General features: G+C 44.3%; 1 protein-coding gene across 1 annotated transcript in view; it reads right to left on the reverse strand.

Annotated features, from left to right (window-relative positions):
• Nucleotides 1–7,190: 7,190 nt before the first annotated feature.
• The window catches only part of Naglu (N-acetyl-alpha-glucosaminidase), a 53,718-nt gene continuing 39,115 nt past the window's right edge, over nucleotides 7,191–21,793 (reverse strand). The window contains exons 13-23 of the mRNA XM_075875581.1: nucleotides 21,259–21,408; nucleotides 20,014–20,156; nucleotides 19,488–19,560; nucleotides 18,732–18,824; nucleotides 18,499–18,590; nucleotides 13,191–13,295; nucleotides 10,632–10,752; nucleotides 9,672–9,734; nucleotides 9,535–9,578; nucleotides 9,100–9,257; nucleotides 7,191–8,050 (exon numbers count right to left, since the gene is read on the reverse strand). Coding sequence (XP_075731696.1) covers nucleotides 7,983–8,050; nucleotides 9,100–9,257; nucleotides 9,535–9,578; nucleotides 9,672–9,734; nucleotides 10,632–10,752; nucleotides 13,191–13,295; nucleotides 18,499–18,590; nucleotides 18,732–18,824; nucleotides 19,488–19,560; nucleotides 20,014–20,156; nucleotides 21,259–21,408 — 1,110 coding nt within the window. The 3' untranslated portion in view covers nucleotides 7,191–7,982. The remainder of the gene's footprint in view (nucleotides 8,051–9,099; nucleotides 9,258–9,534; nucleotides 9,579–9,671; nucleotides 9,735–10,631; nucleotides 10,753–13,190; nucleotides 13,296–18,498; nucleotides 18,591–18,731; nucleotides 18,825–19,487; nucleotides 19,561–20,013; nucleotides 20,157–21,258; nucleotides 21,409–21,793) is intronic.

The following is a 21,793-nucleotide window of genomic DNA, read 5'->3' on the forward strand; positions in this document are numbered from 1 at the left end:
GACACTAGGCAGATGGGGTGTCGTTGTTTTGTCAATTATAAGAACGCGGGCCACGTCGCTGCCCACGAGGCTTGTAGTATCATAAAGAAATGCACACGGACGCCTAAGTACTTACATGGTCTGCAATAATACGGAAAGACGGGCTAGTTGGTACTGCTGCATAATTGAAGTTTTTGCGCACACACACAAGGACACAGAAGAAGGGAACACAAGGACCAGCGCAGACTAACAACTGATTTTTATTCAGTAAGAAAACAGAATATATACGCTTACTTGCACCCCATGATCACCGCGCATGAGCAAAAACGATGCCGTTTTGCACGATGCCGTTTTTGCTCATGCGCGGTGATCATGGGGTGCAAGTAAGCGTATATATTCTGTTTTCTTACTGAATAAAAATCAGTTGTTAGTCTGCGCTGGTCCTTGTGTTCCCTTCTTCTGTGTCCTTGTGTGTGTGCGCAAAAACTTCAATTATACTTACATGGTTTTGTTTTATGTCCAGTCGGGAGATTCCCTGCAGTTCATTGCTGTCAAAACTCGCAAACATACAGCGCTTTCGATTGTGCGGACGCTGGTGAAGATGTACCTTCGGATGTCGCCGTTCTTCCGCCTGAGAGTTACACCGCGGCATTGACAGATGAACAAAGCGGTGGTGAAGAAGGAACCAGCATGAACTCGCTTTTCTCTGCTTTGCTGAAAATGACTAATTTCTGCCCAAGACGACCACACGGCCTGATGTGAACGGAAGAACAATTATTGCGCTCTTCCCTTTTTACGTATCTTCGTTTTTTTTGTGTGTGTATGTGTGTGTGTGTGTGTGGAATTTTGCAATAGTGAAAAAGTCGCACCTAATGGCCCAATCAATTTTCGGCCGATCCTCCTCAGTGGGTATACGAGTTATGCTTGAGTCAATATCATCATCATCTACCAGGAAGAGCTCATCGGGCCGAAGTTGCCGACTCGAGTCCAGAGCCTAGTGACAACGAGAAGAAAGAGAGCCGCCAGCTAATCTGCAGAAACATCGGGCCAAGTAGCATAAACGAGACCTGAACTAAGGCTTGCCAGTTGGTGATTCATGTGAGCCGGATTCCGACGAGCGAGCACCACTAAATTCAGCAGAGGGAAAATTTTTTCCAATGAAGAATTCATCAACCTGCTGCTGGAAAAGACCAGCACCTATCCACAAAAGAGTGGGTCACTGAACGGGAATTCTGGTGAGATTAAATGTTTTCTCGGCATTGTACTTCTCAGTGGCCATGTACCAGTTCCAAGGCATGGAACGTTGCGGCAAAACTCACGTGATTTTCACCATGAACTCGCAATTAGTCTCACAATGACCGACTGTATAAAAATATTTGGTCTATACCGCACTGCCATTTGATACATAAAGTGGTACGCATAACTCCAAACATATCTTCCTGATGCATGTGTGAACAATGTATTCCATTTATACAGAAGAGGAACTGCAAAAACAGAGCTCCACCCGTTTCGCAGGACAATAGCGTACGTGAAGGCTCCAAATCACTGCCTGAGGGATGCTGTCAATCTCTGCTGGAAGAGCAAAGTTGATTTGACCGCACTGACCACACGGTGGTCCCTCAAAAGACACAAACAAGGCGCACTCTTTGCTATGACAAGACCGCCACGTGATATGGAAATTGTTACATTGTAGTGCATGCCAAATGCTTCAATTGAAATCATTCATCTATGTCGTGCATAAAGTTTTGGAGCCGTCCTACAAAAGCCGTCCTTTTGGAGCCGTCCGGCTACAAAAGCATTGTATGAAAGAGTTTATTATATATATATATATATATATATATATATATATATATATATATATATATATATATATATATATATATATATATATATATATATATATATATATATATATATATATATATGTATATATATATATAAAGGCTTTGTTCTGTTTTCTGAAATCGTAGAAGGAGTCATTTTGGAGAAATAAATTGGTCTTGTTTATTTCTCCAAGTTTGCGCATATATGGGCTAAAGAAAAGGAAACACCAGCCCGCGAACGCATCATTTCTCATAATGCTAACACTTCATTTTTTTGTAGGAGAAACATTCCCAAAGCGATGTATATTCACATTAAAGCGGATTTTATTAAATCACATATTCTATCCTTTGGAGCCTGCTCATTAAGTCATTGTCACCGTAGTCTGTGCAGCGGTAAAAAAAAATCTTTAACTGAATCAAGCTTGTTTTCATTTTAAGTATTTAAATTACCACCATTAACTTATTCTAACTATTATATTGTTCATTAGAATTCTTATATGATGACGTTTTCTTACCAATAATTGGCGTGCGCCGCCCTCTGGGCGCGCGCATCGAGTAACTCTAATGTAACATGGCCTCCGATATTGCGGGCGCGCGGCGTAAAACCCGCCATCTCGGAGGCCACGAGTGTAAGCGGTACCGCCTGTTGCTTCGCTTCCACACATGGTTTCCCTTAGCGGGAGATGGTTTAACGTTACATAACAGACAACGGCCGCAGAGGCTCATAGTGCCCTGGCGTGTATACAAGCTCAACGACACGTTGTGGCCTTGCTCGCGGCTTTCTGTGTGTAGTGTCCAGCGGTACTCGGACCCACCACAACGCACGCCCATTTCCAGAACGTGGATGCATTCTGGGCTCCACATTATTCGCTGCGTCCAGAAGACACGCGCGCGAATACTAAATGCGAAGCATTTCTTTGTGCACTGCAGACACTGAGTGCTTCTATCTATTGATGTATCTATCTAGCCGCCAACGTGTGGATGCCCACCTTAAGCTGGGGTGGGCCAGAATCAGTTTGGGAAGATACACGGGTGTGACAATTGCGACGAATACATGTGAAAGCCCCGTCGCGTACGACGTGTTTCAAACCCTTTCCTCCAGAGACATGCCCTTTATCGCGGGCCGCGGTATGTGGGCATGGGCCACAGGTGTTTGACAGTTCAATTTATATGCGAGGACATTATCAAAAAATGGCATCGTCAATAATGACCCGACGAAAGCTAAGAATATATCTTATCGTCCCAGCAGGAATGAGACCCAAGTATTCTGCACGGCGATTAAGTATTCTACCACAGAGCCAGGCCAGGAACTAGCGAAGGTATGAAGGCGTTATACCTTTTTTTTTTAACGGTATGTTATTGACGCATATACTTGTTAACAGTCACGTAGCGCAAATCGTGTAGAGCGAGACTACGTTGTTCTGGAACAGGATAACAAATTTCCCGTCCTGAAGAATGAACATAGCTCGCTAATAAGTCATACCTTCCTTTAAACGCTTGGGGAACCTCGGACACTTTACTGAAGATATTCATGCGCACATGACGCAAAGGAGAACGTGTTGAACGATAAGAATAACATAGCATAAGTCGATCATCGCAACGCGATAGCACCCCTGCAGCGACCGCGGCGGTAACAACCGTTTTTCGTCTGTTTCAAGCTGCCATCGATCGAGTTTGCTACCACGTTGGCTCGAGGATGGTAAGCTTTGATCGTTTAGTGAGCGAAACAGCCCGCGCTACGCGCGCCACGCAGTTTCCCTCAACGAGCTTGTAACGTTTTCGCCAAGGATTTGATGTGGCCGCGTTCGCCTTATGGTGCATGAAGTCTGGCAAAAAAAAAAAAAGAGCACATGCGCTAACACTACTCTAACGGCTTCAAACAATTTACCGTCTTTTGAAAGCAAACTTAAACGCTTCAAGCGATGCACAAAAGCGTGACGCATTGGCTTGCCTCCGCTTGCGTCGTCTGATCTCGTATCCCGCCAAATCCGCTGCCGTAGTCACCAAAGTGGCCACGACAGCGTTTTTTTTTTTTTTTTTTTGCTAGAAACTGGAGTAACTAGCGGCTCCGAACGTATGCACGGTGCATATCTAACACACGTTGCTCTAAGCTTAAAGTGCATTGCAAGCCTCACCAGATACGAGTTTACCGTTCACAAAGGTAGCTTCTTGCACCGCGCCAATCATTTTAGCTCGGTGATAAGTTCGGCACCTCGTAAAGTCCACCGCCAATACTAGAGCCACGTCTTGCAGAAAGCGCAATCGCGAGCATATGTCTTTCACAAGTTGCGTGAGCACATTCACCTTCAAGCTAGTTGTATTACTGAAGGTTACTGTGGAGTTTACCTGTGATAGAATTGAACTAAACAACACTGCAATTACTGATGCCAAAAAGAAAAAAACACTTCACAAAGCGCGCGGTACCGAAGATAGTTTTCGACGTACCAATACTCGGCGGCGGTTTCCCGATGCACATCGATCTACGGCGTCTGTAAGCGCTTGCACACGTCGTAGTCAGCACATACGTCAAAGTTTTTTCTGAAGTATCCGCGCACCAACGTGTACAGAAGTCATTGTGGGGCCCGAAAAGCGCGATTGCCCTCCTGTACACAAAAGCCCCTGGTCGCAAACAGACTCGGCAACTGCAGCTGTCGCTAGTTGTTACCGGGGGAGCCATGCTTACTTGCAGTGTTCGCCAAGGTGATAAGAAGAAAGAGCGTTGCCACGGCAACGAGATGAGTTGAGCGACGAATTGGTCACCGGTCTCCATTTCGTCGAGTCACTCGCATACCGCCAGTGCAGATGAGCGCGGTCGCGTCGAGATGGAGAGGGAAGGGAGGCGATATCAATTTCACCCTCGAAATATCGGAGAGCGACAGAGGAACCGGTATAAGCAGTGCAATTATCTCCCCGTTTCACAACCGCAATACAAAACGCAACCTTAGATTACCGTAACCGTTAACATATATATCCTGGGCAGTTTCAGAATAGCGTACGACTATCCGTCACTAGGAAGCTTTAGAATACCGTTTGCAAGCGCTGCGGACGTAGCGGGCGCCATATGAGTTTTAGGATAGCGTTTGCCCTGCTGCGATCCGCAAGGCACGATTGCAGCGACACCGTAGCCTTGAAACCAGCGCTTGCGGGCCACATTCGGGCCGCCACGCCCCTAGCGCTTGCAAACGGTATTCTAAATCTACCTATTCTAAAGCTCCCTACTAGCGGGGTCACGCAAAAGAATAGCGCACGACGCATGCGCAGTGGTGGCAAATGCTAACAAAGAGCTTTGCGAAGTGACGTAGGGTGGCCAGAATGGGCCCTATAGCTGACTGCCGTCGCAGACAGTCAACTGCACGCATGGGTAGATGTAAGTAGTGCATATGTAGAGTTGGTGTCAAAACGGTTAGGGAACTGCAAGTCTGAAAACGCCTCGAGTTGCCAGCAATTTGGAACAGCGTTCGGCCGAACTGCACATTGCGTTTTGGTACAACGTGTTCCAGAAACCTAAATTGAAGGCTGGATGCCGAAGTGGCAGGAATGTTCAGCTTCTTACGTTTGGTGGTTCATAAACTATTGACGCGCAGTGTACAATGTTGCCGTTGCATGTTCCTTCTGATGTTCTGCCATAGAGAGTTTTTTTTTTCTACTCAAGCCATGAACAATCAGTTTAAATTCGTGTACCCTTTACAATGTTGTCATTAAAGGTTTGAGTCCTACTTGAATAATAGCACGTATATCAGAATGACAATATTTTTTTTTCTCGTGACAATTAACCATATCAATTTCAACCTAGATGCGAGAAGAGCGGAGTAGTCCACCATTGTATAGTGTCAACACGCACGGTTATGGGCCAATTACCCTTCCTATAGGCCTAATTGCGTTGATATTGCACTCAATTAACTGAGTGTTATCGACTTTGTAATGGTGCCTCCAATACTTTTCGTTTAGATCTCGCGGGCTGTCTGGACTGTGCCAATTTTATACAACGCCTCGATTGGTTCAATAAAGTAACACCACGTTGCTAGCGCTCGCAGTGCCTCTTTTTCTATTTCTCGGTTCGTCCGTGCCGTACGCACCACTTCATTCTCAAATATCCTTTCAGTTGTCCAGAGACGCATTTCCGATGGAGGCGGAAATGTTGTAGGCCCGTGTACTCCGATTTGGATGCACGTTAAAGAACCCTAGGTGGTCAAAATTTCCGGAGCCCTCCACTACGGCGTCTCTCATAATCAAATAGTGGTTTTGGGACGTTAAACCCCACAAATCAATCAATCAATCAGTTGACCAGAGATGCACATTCAGCACGCAAGCCGCGTTCAGCGCCTACATTTTTTTAACTACCCTCTTTTTTTTTTCCTTCTTGCACCCGGCGAATAAGCAGAAGATAACACCACTGGCACCGAGTGTTGTTAGGAATGTGGGTGCGTGGCCGGTGCGAACACGAGTGGGTGTCAAAGCAGTCATCGGAACAAGCTGATGAAAAGTACTTTGTCTATTTTTACGAAAGGGAACACGCGAGCGCGTGGCCTGCGCGCTTCGGCGGCTCCTTGCAGCGGGTTGAAGCGTGAGCAAAAGCAACCGCAGCCTTTGTTCGCATCACCTATAGTGGCGAGCAAAACCACCAGGTATCGGTGATATGAAACCGGCAGCCAGATTGCAAACACCTCCCCATTCGAGGCGATTGCGCAAGAGGCCGGCCTCCCCTTGCGTAACCGTCTAGCCCCTCGTAATCGAGCGGAGAGTAATCTTGCCACCGGTTCCACATCGCCAATGACTGGCGATTTCACTCGCCCTTCCGTTGAATACTTTTGGCTTTTTTCCCACTTTCGAGCCAGCTCAAGTTGCACGAATGAGCGCTATGACAGCGATGACCTAAGCGACATGGTGCGAATGTAACTATTGCAAAAATGCATTGGACGTGCGAGGGAAACGCTCTGTAGTTTGCCATGTTGCTTAACAAGTACGTATAATTTTTGAGGATTCGGTCTCATCAAGTGTGAGGCCAACGGGACGGCTTCCAACTGTCCCATAGTAGGGCACCAAGTACTCTAAATCGTTAACCACTTTTTCTAAGCACACATCATTCACCCTTATGGTACTACGTTTGCCATTCTATCGGGACAGCTTAAAGCTCTCCCACAGTAGAGTACATCGTGCTCTAAATGTTGAACATTTTTATAAACAAAATGCGCGCAAAAAATGCACACACCAGCAACGACACGCGCGACAACGATCGTAGTCACGCGATCTGTCGCTTGAAAAGGCAAAACACTGTATGCAAACCCCATTCACACGATGGGTCCGGTAGCTTTCGGCGAGCGATCCCTGGCATGAGGCCGTCTACTCGCACCAACAGTGGTGCGTTGTCAGCCGTATGTTATCTAAAACTGTAAACGAACACATTTTATTTAGAGGCGAAGCTTCGTAGGGTCAAGCCATGTCCACCGTCGTCCCTCGATGATGATGAAAAACAAGCGCGTTCCAGACCACACATTATCTTTCTGCGGTCACAGAGCAGCACATGCATGCATGGTCTCCGAGATTGCAAGCGCGCGGCGTGGCCCGCCATCTCGGAGGCCTTGGCGCATACAAGGTACATACCACATCCAACGTTTGGCGGCGCTGGCGTCAGTCAAAGCGAAGTGAGGCCACACGTCGAGCCATTCTTGTTAACCGAGCGTACGGCTGTACATCATTTTGTTAAGAGGCCCACCACTCTGTGGCTTTAAGGATAGTTGGACGATTAGCCGATGCAGATAGGGTGCTGGTTTCGCTGTGCTGGATGTACCTAAAATATGGCAGCTTTGATGACGTGAGCGCATACGCGCAATGGTGTAAGCATATAAAAAACCTTGGTATAAAGCCGAATGACTAGTAAGCTCTAAATGTTTAAGCATGTGGTGTACAAATAGTGCCTCGGCAGACGATACGAGAAGCCGCATGACAATGGTGTATGGCGTAAGTACAAAGAACTGCGCATGCGCACTTGTGATTTCGGAGTCCGCAAGCATTCATGCCTAGGTCTTAGTCGGGTGACTTCTAGCTACGCGGTCAGAATGGTGGCCTGGCGTATCTGTGCTACAAATGTTGGTTGTTGTTGTTGTTGCTTTTGTTATTGTTTGCAGTTAGCCTTCACGTGAGACGATCGATGGCTCTTTTTTTTTGTCTCTCTTTTTCTTCTCACTGATTCTGAAACAGCAGGGTCCTGTATTTCCTCTGCAACTCGGTGCAGATGGCGATGGAGTCACCTGTGGCACGGCACAAACAAAATATCGCTTCAATTAGCAACACAAAAGTCCACAGAGGTTAAAAAATCCCGAAGACATGTAAATTACTTCATTTGACCGTAATTTCATGCAAACTGTGTCACATATGAAGAACTTTTTTTTTTGCACAAAAGCAGCAACTGCATTCCTGGGAAGTAATGTTCAAGGTATTTGCTTCCTAAGGACAAAGTTGCTATTTTTTCAAAAAAAAGTTCACTTGTCAAAGCGTTCGCTCAAGTGACATTACCTCTTCACGGATATTTGAATACTTTCAGGCCTCCAGGTTTTGTTCCAACAGCAAACTGCACTGCGTGCTCATGGTAACAACCAACCATGGTACCAGCGCATGGTACTAACACGCGTGCACATAGTACCAACCGCATTCACTCTAATAAGTTTTTCAGAGAATCTGCGCAGTTGACCCGAAAACCCGAAAAAGGCACGTTGCTTCTCCGAAAGACGAAATGTGTGCAAATGTTTGCACACGACACGGCAACGAGGATTCTTCTTTGTGGAGAAAAAGCGCCCCTTTTTTTGAGTAACTGCAGGAATGTTCGCGCCGTGTGCAAACGACCCATCGCTGCCTACACAAACCAGTTTCCTTCCAGATGGTGTCGTAGCGTGGTATGGTGTAATGGTTAGCGTATGCGGATGCTGAATGAGCAGTTGTGAGTTTGAATCTCACGTGTTCGTGGTAAATTATCTGAAATTTATTTATGAATGTAACGCTTCCACATCAATCGTACATTTAATCACATGCCTGCACGCACTCCGACATGCCGGTCAAGTCAACCAAAATCTGGTTGTTCTTTTGTGAAAAATAACTTTTTGCACCCTTGAGGAGTAACCGCCCCAAAAAAGGGGAATGGCTGTGGCGCGTTAGTTACTCCTCTAAAGGAGCAGCCTCGATACCCCTCTTGCTCCTTCACTTCTTAGAGTGTGGTACTAACACGTGTGCACATGGTACCAATAAAGAATATGCTATGTCTAGAGGTTAACTGCAGGTCTGAGGCTTAGTTCAAATATCGTACCTTGGGGCGATGTGGGATACGTGTTCCGTTGAAATGTGAAAGGCTCCTCGACCTGCTTAAACACTTCTTCGTCGAACAGCGTCTGGTTGAAAGGAACGTGCTGCTCAAGGCTATGCCACAGAGATTTCAGGAACAGCTCCCAACGGGGCATGTAGTAACTGAAAGAACAAAATCGCGCTCACATGTGCAAAAAAAAACGAGCTATAAAATAAAGTGTTAACCGATAGACTGTGCTGTCACTAGAAGGCAACTCCTGACTGACTTTTACTACATCCATTAGCGGAATAGTTCATTTGCACCCAAACACACAAAGAAATTGTCTATTAGACTGTGCAAATATTTACTGTTATGCACTACTTATGCAATACTGAGAAGCAAAGCCTCTGTACTCGAATAGTATATGTATTGTAGATATCATTCATGAGCATCGCTCACCTTCGCACGAGCCCTGACCACTGCTTGGCTGCATAGTCTCGAATCTGGAACGTTGAGTGTGGTGTCACATTTGAAATCGTTCACAATTGATAAAAAAAAAGAAACACAAATATGCAGATCGAACAAATACGCCTTACCTCGCCTTTCGGGCCCCAAAGTGTGATCTGATTGCGTGCATTGTACTCGTATAAATCCGATTCCTGCAGTGCAAGAAAAAAAAGTTGAAAGATTGTGAGCCTTTGGCATAGCAGAACAGAAATCAGAACCACCAGAGTGGACTGCTTACCTTGAATGTGTTATCGAAGACTCATAAATAAAAAACAAAAAATGAGCCACAAAATCAGCAAAACACAGAAACTTTCTACGGTATTATAATGTGCAAATTTATGCCGCGAAAACCAAAAGTTTCAAAGTCAGTGACACGCTTCGCAACAAAAGTTATATGAACCCTTACACATTTGCCTAACAAGACTCGAAGGCGGAAACAATCTTTTGTTTATTTCACTCCTTCTTTTTTATCTCAGCCATTTGTATTGATCCTTCCCTCCTCACCACCCCACGAAAGCTTACCGCGCCTTCAGTGGTTCTGCATTGCCTACGAAATCAGCCAACTAGGCGATAATGTTGATTGATAACATAGTCATGACGTCACAAATTCTGATGGTCTGTGACGTCAGTGTTAAATCATTCATATCTTCATGTAATTTTGGGTATGTTGTTGGCACTCGAGTATTATGCGAATTTAGGCAGACTCTTATTACTCATTCGTCTTTTTTTTTTCATCATTAATATTGGAGCCACTGCCTGCAAGGTCTCACAGTCTATTGTCAAGTCTTGCCAAATCTTGGAAATGTATGAAGAATATAAGGCTTTCGCCTTACTAAACAGTTGCACACGCTGCACCCAATGTGTGCAGGAGCGTAACTCATGAAAATTTTGGTAGGAGCCTACTAGAGCTAGAGCAAGCATTCGTACACAACGGCGAACATGCACTGATCCTGCAGGCTCGGCGACAAGAATGAGCCCGCAATATGCAACTGATCCGCCCAATAAATGATAACTTCTTGATAACACATGCAACACATACAAACAAATACCTCTTCTGTTGTCCCCCAGCTTCGCGCATCCCGTAGCCACGTTCCAAGAAGAAAATGTGGATCGGACGCCAACAAGGTATCGAGGTCATTAAACATGTCTGTCATGAGCACGGCAAGCTTCCTGAAAAAGTAAAGGGTTCCAGTTAATATTGCAAGAAATTCTCAACAACTTCACAGCATCATTAGTGATCTTTCGTATTTTTATGGCAGCTTCAGTGTGCCACAGCAAGTTTACGGCACACGCGACTGCGTATAGACTGAATCTATCTCGTCGACTTCGGCCTCCGTCCGGACTCTCTTGAGTCGAGACAACGGTGCTTTGCCGATTGTGACTTGGTGTTGCTTTCCCCTTCCGAATAGGCATGGACGACAGTGGTGCTTGCAATCATTGCAGCAGCGATGAAACAACCGAGCACATTCTCTTACACTGCCATATATTCAGTGCTCACAGATTACTGCTAGCTGCTGTGTTAGCCTGCCTTGACGACAGCCCTAGTCAGAGCTGTCAGTGCTAGAATGCCGACAAGAGTTAACAGTCTTCGCACAGAAAATCAGTCAAGGCATTATTGAACATTTTACATAGTAATAGACCCCCGCTCTCAATATTTATTTTCTACTTTTCTCCCAGTTTTCATTTTCCTTCCCCCTCCCCCTTAGTGCAGGGTAGCAAACCTGATGCTATGTTTATGGTTGACATCCCTGCCTTTTTCACTACCTATTTTCTATCGAAAATTTAACAAAACAAATTCATAACGGGTACCAGGGCATGCTGTTGAGCAGCTATTTTGCTTGCGGACAAAAGGTGTGATGCCAAAAACACAAGAACAATACTAGAGCCCGTGCATGTCGCTTCACGCACGTGCCAACTTAGTCCCGGTCTCTCTAGTGCCTTACCCTTTGTCCTCACACAGCATGCAGATGTAGCTCATATCACTTAATCATCGGGAATGAAGAGAAATAGACAAATGGGCGGATGAAGATGTCGAACTCACAACGCCCCGCTTTCTTTGGATTTTTGTGAAGCCTGTCCTCACCCGAAGATTTGTCTTGATGCTTCAGTTCTCAAAAGGGGCACTGACACAAAAATGTTGGCTTCCCGTTTTATTTTTAATTTTTTACTGCAACATGTTGCTGGATGCCTGTTAGTTATAACACAGCACATCGCTAGCTGAGATGTGCGATGAATGATTAATTACAGGCTCCTCATAGCGGACCAGTCTCTGTTTCAATTTGAAGGCGCTCAAAAACGACAAGCCACCTGGTGCAGCTATCCCCATCTAGCATGTGTAACTTTCAACCACGTCAGCACACACACCTTCGACGGACTTCGGATCGGTACGCCGGTACGCATTAAAAATTTCTTTTGAACAGAAAATGGGTCAGCAGTGTTGCAAAGCACAAAATTTTCAACAATGCATGCACCGTAGCCATGAACATGGGAGCAGCTGCCGAGTACTAACAGTACTCTGTTAGTACTCGAAGTCTGCTGGTGCAAACGCGGCAAAGAAAAGATTCCACAGTCGCCGTCATGACTACAAGCGGCGTTGACCAACCCTTTTAAGTTTGCATGCCCATAAAACGCCTGACAATGTGGACGAGGGGACGACCGCTGCCGTGGCTAAGTTGGTAAGAGCATCGGGTGCGTAATCTGAAGGCTTCAAGTTCCGTCCATGCCGGCGACATGCCTTTTCATTCCCTTCACTTTCTTCACATCTAAAAAATTGATAACAATACACTTAAAAGAGTAAAATTGACGTCCCCTCCACCTTTCTTGGCTTCATTATCTGCTGGTTTTGATTAATGTTGTATCAAGCAAGGAAATTTGCCCTCAAAATTCCCTTCCTCCATTGATGATAGGATGTGTTTCACTGGTTGCTATGAGATGTGCTTATGTATGTATGTATAAATGTGTACATTTTCTTCCTCCATTGATGCTAAAATATGTTTCAGTGGTTGTTATGAGATGTACATATGTCTGTATACTTAACAGCTCCCTCGGGGCTCTGTAAAGGTCGTCCTACGTGCTTCTTTCCAGCAGAAAATACATAACACAATTCACTGCATAAACAGGAGACAACACCAACGATTGCCTAACTACTCGCAGTATCATATATACGCTACTTCAATTACCTTACTTACTCACTCAAAAACTTAGTAGCAAGGGCGCATATCTCACAAGTACACTGGCTAGGCATTCAGGCGTCAAACAAGAAAAAAATAATAATACGCAGTATTTTTTATGCATTCACCTAAAACGACTCGAAAGCAAAAGCCACTTTGTTTATTTTCTTTCTTTACTTCTTGTTTGATGTATTGAGTTTTAACCCTCCCCGCCACATTCTGAGAGCTCTCTCTGCCCCTAATGGGATTTCGCGCTGCCTCCTTGATCGGCCCACATTCGTCCCCGTGACAGTGCCATGTCGGGATGACATCAGGATGATGTCATTGCATCGTTCTTTTTTTTTTGTCACTCGCACTGACCACATTGACGGTTAACTTGTACGTTTGATATGAGCCATGCAAAGCTTTCGACTTAAACTACCGAGTCACTGCACTTACCCAAAATCTTCCTTCATTTTTTTCCAAAAGCAGCGCCTAAGACGAACGTAGCCATCGTAAATGAGCAGCTGTAGAGACTGGCGGGTGACGTCGACGAGATCATACCTGCAACGCATGCAGCAGGCACAAATGACTCATATAAGACTCTCGCATATAAGACTCGCCATTACTGTTTAAAGTGCTGAAAATAAAGAAGTGGGGCAGGGGTTTGATGGAGGCCGAGCGAGCCCTGAAGGAATAAACATCGGTGTTCAGAGCCGCAACCACGAGTCCTTGTTCTTAGTGCCGAAACCCGTGAGTGGTCATTCCAAGACTACAATGTCGTCAGCCGAGCGCCTTCGAAGGTTAATGGGACTGCCATGGCCAGTGTCTCATGAAATATTACGCTACTGACAGGACTACTGCGAGACTCCAACACCGAGGCGTGCGAGGTGAAAAGGCAAGTCACCATTTTGATGACTAGAGAAGCTGAGCTCCGCCAGTTCGACAAGCAGATCCTCGACGTAACTGAAGATGAGGCAGTTGACAAGGAATTCGAGGATGCTGCACGCTATTGTGAAAAGATCGTGCATGCAATCGCTGAGGGGCAGTATTTTCTGACTGAGCACAGACAGTCTCTGCACCTGCGTGGTACATACTATCCACCTCTTGATTACATCAGAGATACCAGCAGCAAGTACGAGCAACCTGGTGTCTGTCAGAACACTGTTGCCTGTGACAGCATTTTCAAAGGCAACGGAAAAGACACGAATTGTTCTGAAGGCTCAAATTTGGACCATGAAAGCAATCTGTCTGCAGGTCAAGAAGTATATGAAAACAGTTCGATTGAAGTTGAAAGAAATAACACAGTATTGAACGTGATTGCGTGCGAGAGCGTAGAACCACCACCGCAGAATTTTATGCTTCTAGCCACTTTTGGTAGCAATCAAGTGGCAGTGTCGTGTGTGCGAGATTCTCCGGAGCAGCCGCATTACACTGGTAATTCTAACTGAAGAGGAACAGCCACTTGAGCATTGTGGAGACATTCCGAAGCAGGAGGAAAAACCGACAGAACAGCATCAAGCGATAGCCAATTCCGGAAGTCGAAATGGCGGAAGCTGTGACATGAATGACAAGATTGAAGAAGATGAACGTGTTGCTCTTAGTGAACAACTGAGGAAGCGGGCGAATGAAGAACCCGGCTACAGTTTTCCCACCAGAAACGATGGCTTGTTCGATCTTCTCAGTGGTGAAGCCAGCAGTCCTGAGTTTCTGGTGGTGCCCCTGTCGTTGTTTGCCCAGGCTGGATGTCAGAGCTTGGTTCCGCTCAGCTTCGAAGAATTGGACGATACCGAAACAAAATAAGAGGATAGTCACCTAGAAACGCAAATGAGAACTTTGCTTCTGCCTCTGAAAGTGAAGTGAAGGCTCCTGGAAATGGAGCCACAGCAGAACCACCACACGAACCACACATATAATCATATTCATACAGAGCAGTGGGAGAGCAAAGCGCAGGGTTTGGGCCACAGCAAGAAAATTTCGCTGCAGGAACCCAGGCAACTCATGGAGAAGACTCCAAAACTAGGCAGTAAACGGTCTACGCGAGAACCTGAGTGCGCAGTACACCCGCAACGCCGCACCAAGATGGAAGCGACAAAGATGGAAGCGCTCGCATCGTTTTCGTGTCGCATAACCAGGCTTCATTTCAAATTGTAGCAGACGTGGTGACTGTACAAGAGAATCTGTCCGAATGACGTAACAACATTACAGACGAGACTTAGTGATCAGAGCCTACTCCGTGCATTTGCCAACAGGTCATATGGTGAACTGCCCGATACAGAAACTGTATTTATTAGAAGTAGCGAAATGACTTTCTTGGAACTTTTGTTTTCTCCCCCTCAGAGGATGTTGAATATAAAGAGAAGTTTTAAGAACACGGCCCCGTGATTGCGACTCTGAACGAGGATGTTTATTTCCTCAGGGCTCGCTCCGCTTTCATCAAGCCCCTGCCCCACTTAATTATTTTCAACATCCTCCAAGGGGGAGGGAAGGAAAGCTATAAGAAAGTCATTTCACTGCTTCTAGCAGATACAGTTTTTGTATCGGGCGGTTCACCATGTCGCCAGTTGGCAAATGCATGAACCAAGCTTCTTCACCAATTTACGGGGGCGACGCTGTGATAGTACATGAAGAAAACACTTTGCCAACATTCTGGAAACTTGGGCGGATGTCGTTGCTGCATCCAGGACGAGACGGTGTAGCCAGAGCTTGCTCCGTGCATTTGCCAACTGACCACATGGTGAGCAGCCTGATCTAAACGTCCCTGGTTTGGTCCCGGGTTTCGGCACCAAATATCACAAATAAGGACCCAAGATCATAGTACTGGACGATGATGTTTACTCAATCAGGGCTAGCTCCTCCTTCCCTCTTCGTTCTTTTTTTGTCTGAGTCTCTCGCCTCCCCCAAGCCCCTGCCCTACTTCTTTATTTTCAACACTAAGTACAAGCCACAATGATTTCGGCCAAATACCTTGAAGAAAACTTGACTATGACCATCGTGAAGATAATCAAACTAGTTAGGCCAGCAGTGTTACTCAGGGCACACTGTTTAACCTCCAGGCAATTTTCACAGTGCGATAAGATGCTAGCTTTTTTAGCAGCGCTAGCAGCGAATGACAATGTTGACTCCCATCTAAGCACTTTTGATTTAGCGCTTACTTCCAGTGTGCGGAATACTTATAGGTCTTGAAAAAATAAAACTAGTGCAGAAACGACAGTTTTGGTTCTAGTTAAATGTTATATAGGATACATATGTCACCGGAAGCATAAGTTCATCTAAAACACGAACCAACTAACCATCAGGATAATCAATAAAACAACTGAATGAGTTCACTGAAATAGCAGGCAGTTCCCATGTGAGCAGCAAGATTTTTGAAAATCCTCCTTTGTAAGCACCTGGTATTGTTGTGCCATCTTTCTTTTTTTTTTCTTAATTAGTTTATTAAGATTAATTACGAAATTGACCAAGGAGGCACGGCAAAAGGCAAACATTGCCTGACTAGGCCGTGCCGCCCATACAGCAGTAGCAGCAGAAAGACATTCACAAATATAAAAGGGTACATAGAAATCAAATACTACACCTCTGATAAATATTACACAGTCATATAGCAAAAAAGCGAAGAAAACATAAGTACAATTTTATCCAAAAAAAATGCACGCACTACTCTCAAGCAGAAAAAGAAAATCGTATTATACTCATCTACCACACACATACACACACACAAAAAAAACTAGGAACAACTTGTAGGGCTCGCAATCCACATGTGGGGAGAGAAAAGAAAAATCAACAAAATACATAACTTTCACACAGAACCATAGTATTCTTTTATTTGCATTAGTCCTCTGAAAATAATAATTTCTTTATTGTTTTTTGATATGCTTGCTTCCTAATTCCGGATTTGAGGAGATCTATGGTAAAGGTATAGTCACTGAGGAGGTTAGGAATTCGAACAGTAAGTTTTTGTTCCCCGTAATTTGTTCTGTGGTGTGGTATAAATACAGAACTGTTTCTGAACTTGTAGCCTGTCGTTTCATCTTGCGGTGCATATCTCAACCACGTGCTTCTTTCTGCGTGGCCTCTGAGATCCACTTCGGCAGCGCGTGAAATACAACCTTAAAGGGACGCTAAAGAGCAAAACCCTTTTGCGCGCCTTAAAAAAGTACAATTTCACAATCCTGAAAATGCCCCTGTTACCACAACACAATTCTTGATATGTAAGAAAGCGCGCGGAAAGATCATGCAAGTGAAGACGCCGCCTTGAGATTCCCGCATCAAAAACTGTCACGTCATAGAATTTTGAAGGCATCTACTGAGTCCTACAGAGCCTCTAATCGATACAATTGAAGTACATTGTAATCTGTGGGTGAAATATACCTAGCATACGTAGTTTCAGAAAATTTCATCAAGCCAATCTCACAAAAACACGAAAATTACATTTTGTGATTTCTTACGTCATGAACGGAGATTACAATGCAAAATTTAAAAATGAAACCTCAACCTCGATTTTCTCCAATAACAATAAACTTATTATAATAAAACTTATGACATTACAGTTCTAAAAAAGTGCCATTTGTCAATCTAAATCAACTCATTGTTTCTCTTTAGTGCCCTTTTAACCAACAGAATACACCAAGGTACAGGAACAGGGATGCACAAGTGCCACTACCTGATGTCTAAGTCAATGATTAAGGTCCCCTCCGAATCCCTCCCCCTCATTTCCAGGGTCCATTCCGCTTGTTTCGTTGCTAGCTTTTATGTGGATTTAGGAGGGCGCTACAGCCATAAGGAAAGGGAAGGAAGGTGTTGAGAGTATTGATATTATTAAATACTAGTTCCGGGGTTTTATGTACCACAACAGTGTAAGTTATTTTTGCAACACTTTGCACGTTAGTTTTTCTGTAACTTCTACAAGTGTGGTATCAATGAAAGTGCTGCAAGATACAAGGATCCAATCGACGGTGTCTATTTTTTTTTTTAGTTGTTAAGTCAAAAACGACTGCTCCCCACAAGAAACTTCACCGCGTCATTGCCTAGCAACCACCGCCTGGCCTCGCCACCGTGACAGCTGGTGTAACTTCGTGCCAAACCATGCATGCAATGAAGCAACAAAGAAGCCAATGTCAAGCCACACACTGCAACGGAACCTCCCGTCACCTAGGTACTGCGACCGCTAACGTGACGTCTTGCAACAGGAATGCAACAGGCATAGGCCATTTCAACAGGTATGAAGGAGCTGGGTCAAAGCTACCAGAATGACCAAGTATGATCTCGCCAAGAGTAAATACAAAAAAAACTTGCCTAGAAACCATTTACGTCATTAAGTAAGTCGAAAATAGACCTACTGCACATAAGCATATTCTCAGAATGGTTACAGAAAAGTGAAGCTTGTTCATGCAGAGGCAGTTTGTAACCATGGTTCATCCGAGGAAGAACCATACGCTTGAAGATGATGGTGCCTATTGCGAGGCTTGACGTGTTCCTGAGCGCGAACGAGATCAGCGGCGGTTATCCGACTTAGCTTACTAGAACAAAAAAGGGGCTGATACGAAGAGAAGAAGCCGGTCGATCCGAGAGCGATAAAAGCTGCAAAATAGCCTTGCTTAAAGCAAGTTTGAAACCTAGCCTTAGCCAGGTGACCTAGCATGAGCCGATAAAAGCTGCTGCTTGGATCAGACAGCTAGCTGTGCGTGGGCAAATGCAAGTTTATTATTAATAATAGTATTATTATTATATTTGTTATAGTTATTTTGCAGGCAAGCATTGCTCTCACCTAAAGGTTCCTTGTTCAGCAAGTTCGGGATCTTTGGCCGCATTCACGAGATCCCACCAGGCCGTGTATACGTGGTCAGGGTCATACCATGTCTGTGATATATGGTAAAATGTCGAACTTAGTACAGACAGTGCTCTCTCAGGAAAGAACAGCAGCGCTATAACGTAATGCACATCCAAGTGTGCGTTACCTTCCTTTCCGAAATCTGAAGTCAAGTGTAACGGCAATCTCACCTTATTCTTGAGGTGGAGCGAAGGTCGCACCACAAGCGCGTACTGTCCGTGGTCCTTTACAAGAGTAGAAGGATCCAAGTCGTAGACGCTCTCCTGAAATTAGACCACACAGCAGTTGTACAGATATAATGACTGATTAACTACCTCGGGTAAGTTTACTTATCTTACGTCTACAGTGCACTATAGAACTACAATTTAACCTATCATCCACCCAGATTACTGGATACCGTACGGCCACCCAACCCAGCTATGGCTTTGTAGTTAACGTCTTCACCTATTGCGATATCTCATGAAATTATATGCTCAGTGAGCGTGCTAGGTGCTTCTCGAGCAATTTATTGTGCATACAAACATACAAGCATACATACATACGTACGTACATACATACATACATAGATACATACATACATAGATACATACATACATAGATACATACATACATACATTCGTGCATACGTACATGCATGCACACATACATACATACATACGTACGTACATGCATGCATGTATACATACATACATACATACGTACATACATACATACATACATACATGCATGCATACATTCATACATACATACAAACATACATACATACATACATACATACATACATACATACATACATACATACATACATACATACATACATACATACATAATTTGCACATAATACAAAATATTCACTTGTACATAAATGACCGACAAACGCACAAGAAAACAATATACTATGCCTAGCCATAGCCACAGTGTCTCACTGCCAGATGCCTCCATGCAGAAGTAGCATTGACGTTCTCCTTGCCATATCTTCTCAATGCATAGTTATCTATCCTGTAAAAACGAAGAAAGTGACGCTGTTTTGTCAAACCTTGCATTCACACCTAAATTGATAGTGTACCTCTCAACACAGCAAAACTTTTTTCTTACATGAAGTGCCCTAAATGCCACAGAAACATTTCCGAAATGGCATAGGTCAGGTGAAAGATAAAAGCATGCGACATGACCTTGATGCTCAGACAAATATTTCTAAACATAATTTTATACTAAAATGGTTTACAGAGGTTTCTTAATACCAAAAGCAAGAAATTTCATGTCCATATGCACCTTGAATTCATTTCATGTTCCTAAGTAAGAAATTTGTTGATGCCTGTTGACGAACTGGCTGGTTGGAATTTTCAACTACAGCATGACTAGACAAAAGATGACACACACATGTACACGTCGCTAAATTTAAAACTAGAAGCATGCTTCTTGGCATAATAATTAAGAATACACAGATCTCACCATTCGCTAATGTTGACTGGCGACGATCTCCAGGCATTTTCGTTCATGAACTCGAACATCACATCGTTCTGATTTATGCCTTCAGGCGTCAAGCCAGTCCCGACCATAGTGGAGTCATTTGTTTTGCTAGCATTAAACGGTCCCTGAAACGAACATTCGCTTTGTAAACATCATACAGCGCAAGTTCAGTACAACTTTATGCAGGGGGCACTTTAACGACACTCTCGTCACATATTTCAGAAACTATAGCCTGTTAATGTATACATGACAATATGAAGACAGGATGGCCGTTTGTCACGATGGTCTTTCTTGAGATACTTTAACGCATAAATTTTGGTTTGTCTGTCACTCACACGATTCAGCCACTAGGCCACCAAAGTTTAAGCACTTGCTGAATGCCCAGCCATCTTGAACTGGTGGCAGCGTTCATACTTGTGAACACTGCCGATCAAAAAGCAAAAATTATGCACATCTGAGGCAAAACATAAATACCTAAGTATTAGGTGGTGTGTTTCTTTAGTAGAAAATAATACATAGATACGTAATTCTAAAAACCCTAGTGTTTTTTAGGTTGCACGAACGAAGGCCAGGTGAAAACTATCGTCTTTCAACATTTGCAACAAAGCACGCAGATGCACAGCCAATTTTTTTTCTTTCATATTCTGGAGATAATGATTACATGAATAGTAATTAAGTAAGGTAGAAGTTCAAGGGAACATGCAATCTTGAAGAGATTAAAAAAACCTTGAGAAATGGGGTATTTCGCCAACGTTTCGACAAACGGCCTTTTATTCTTCAAGGCTGCAAGCTTGATAAAGACAAGTCTACTTGCCAAAACGTCAGCTCCGACGATGCCTCATGTTCTAAGGCTTTATTCGGCTCATCATGAGTAGTAAGTGTTTTCATTGCAACATTGCAGGTTCCAAAGTCAAAGAATCGTTGGGACGACCTTTTCACACAATGTAAGTGGTGAGACATTCTGTGCAGTACAGAACGAGAAATGGGATGGATACGGGCGACAAAGCATAAATGAAAGACCAAGACCGAGCCTCGCTGGCTTCCTTCCACCTGAGAGGAAAGAGTGCGAAAGAATTGCGAAGAAAAAAAAAAGAAAACCTGCGTTTAGTGTGTTAGCACGTGTCAATTATGAAATAACCATACAATGTGTTTTTGCTGTTTTTTAATGGAATATTCTGATGTTGTGTTCGTACCGTCTTTTCTACGAAGGCATAATGTACAACTTACCTCGTTCACAGAATTCAGCGACCCATACATTCCCAGAACGCCTCCGTAGTTGAGTAGCATGTTCCAGATGAAAGGCTGGCCGTAGAACATGGACAACTTTTCGTACACGGGTTGTCGCTCAGAACTCAGGTCGAGTATTAACAGCCTTCCCTGCGAACGTGCATGGACTCTGTCAAGCTGTCTTCGCTTATTCCCTGTCTTACCTTCATGCCTTTTCTGTAGCACCGATAACAACGATCAGTATCGGGAACAAAATAAAAAAAGGAATACTTGCAGTACCCCAAAAGTTGAATCGTTAAGATTTGCTGTCAATCTGAGTATTCTCTGACATGTAACAGTTTTCATTATTAGGGATCTCCACTCAAAGACAATGCCCCCAACGCTGACGACACTCGGTTCTCTGTGACACGGGTTCCTTAATGCTGTCACCGGATGACTAACTAGGCGGTGTTATCAAATTAGGAAGCTTGCAGGCATGCAGTATCATCAAGTTGCCATGCAAATCTGGGAGTAATCATATCAGAGAAGTTGACAA

The sequence above is a fragment of the Rhipicephalus microplus genome, chromosome 10, assembly GCF_043290135.1.
Source record: "Rhipicephalus microplus isolate Deutch F79 chromosome 10, USDA_Rmic, whole genome shotgun sequence".
Taxonomy (NCBI): Eukaryota; Metazoa; Arthropoda; class Arachnida; order Ixodida; family Ixodidae; genus Rhipicephalus; species Rhipicephalus microplus.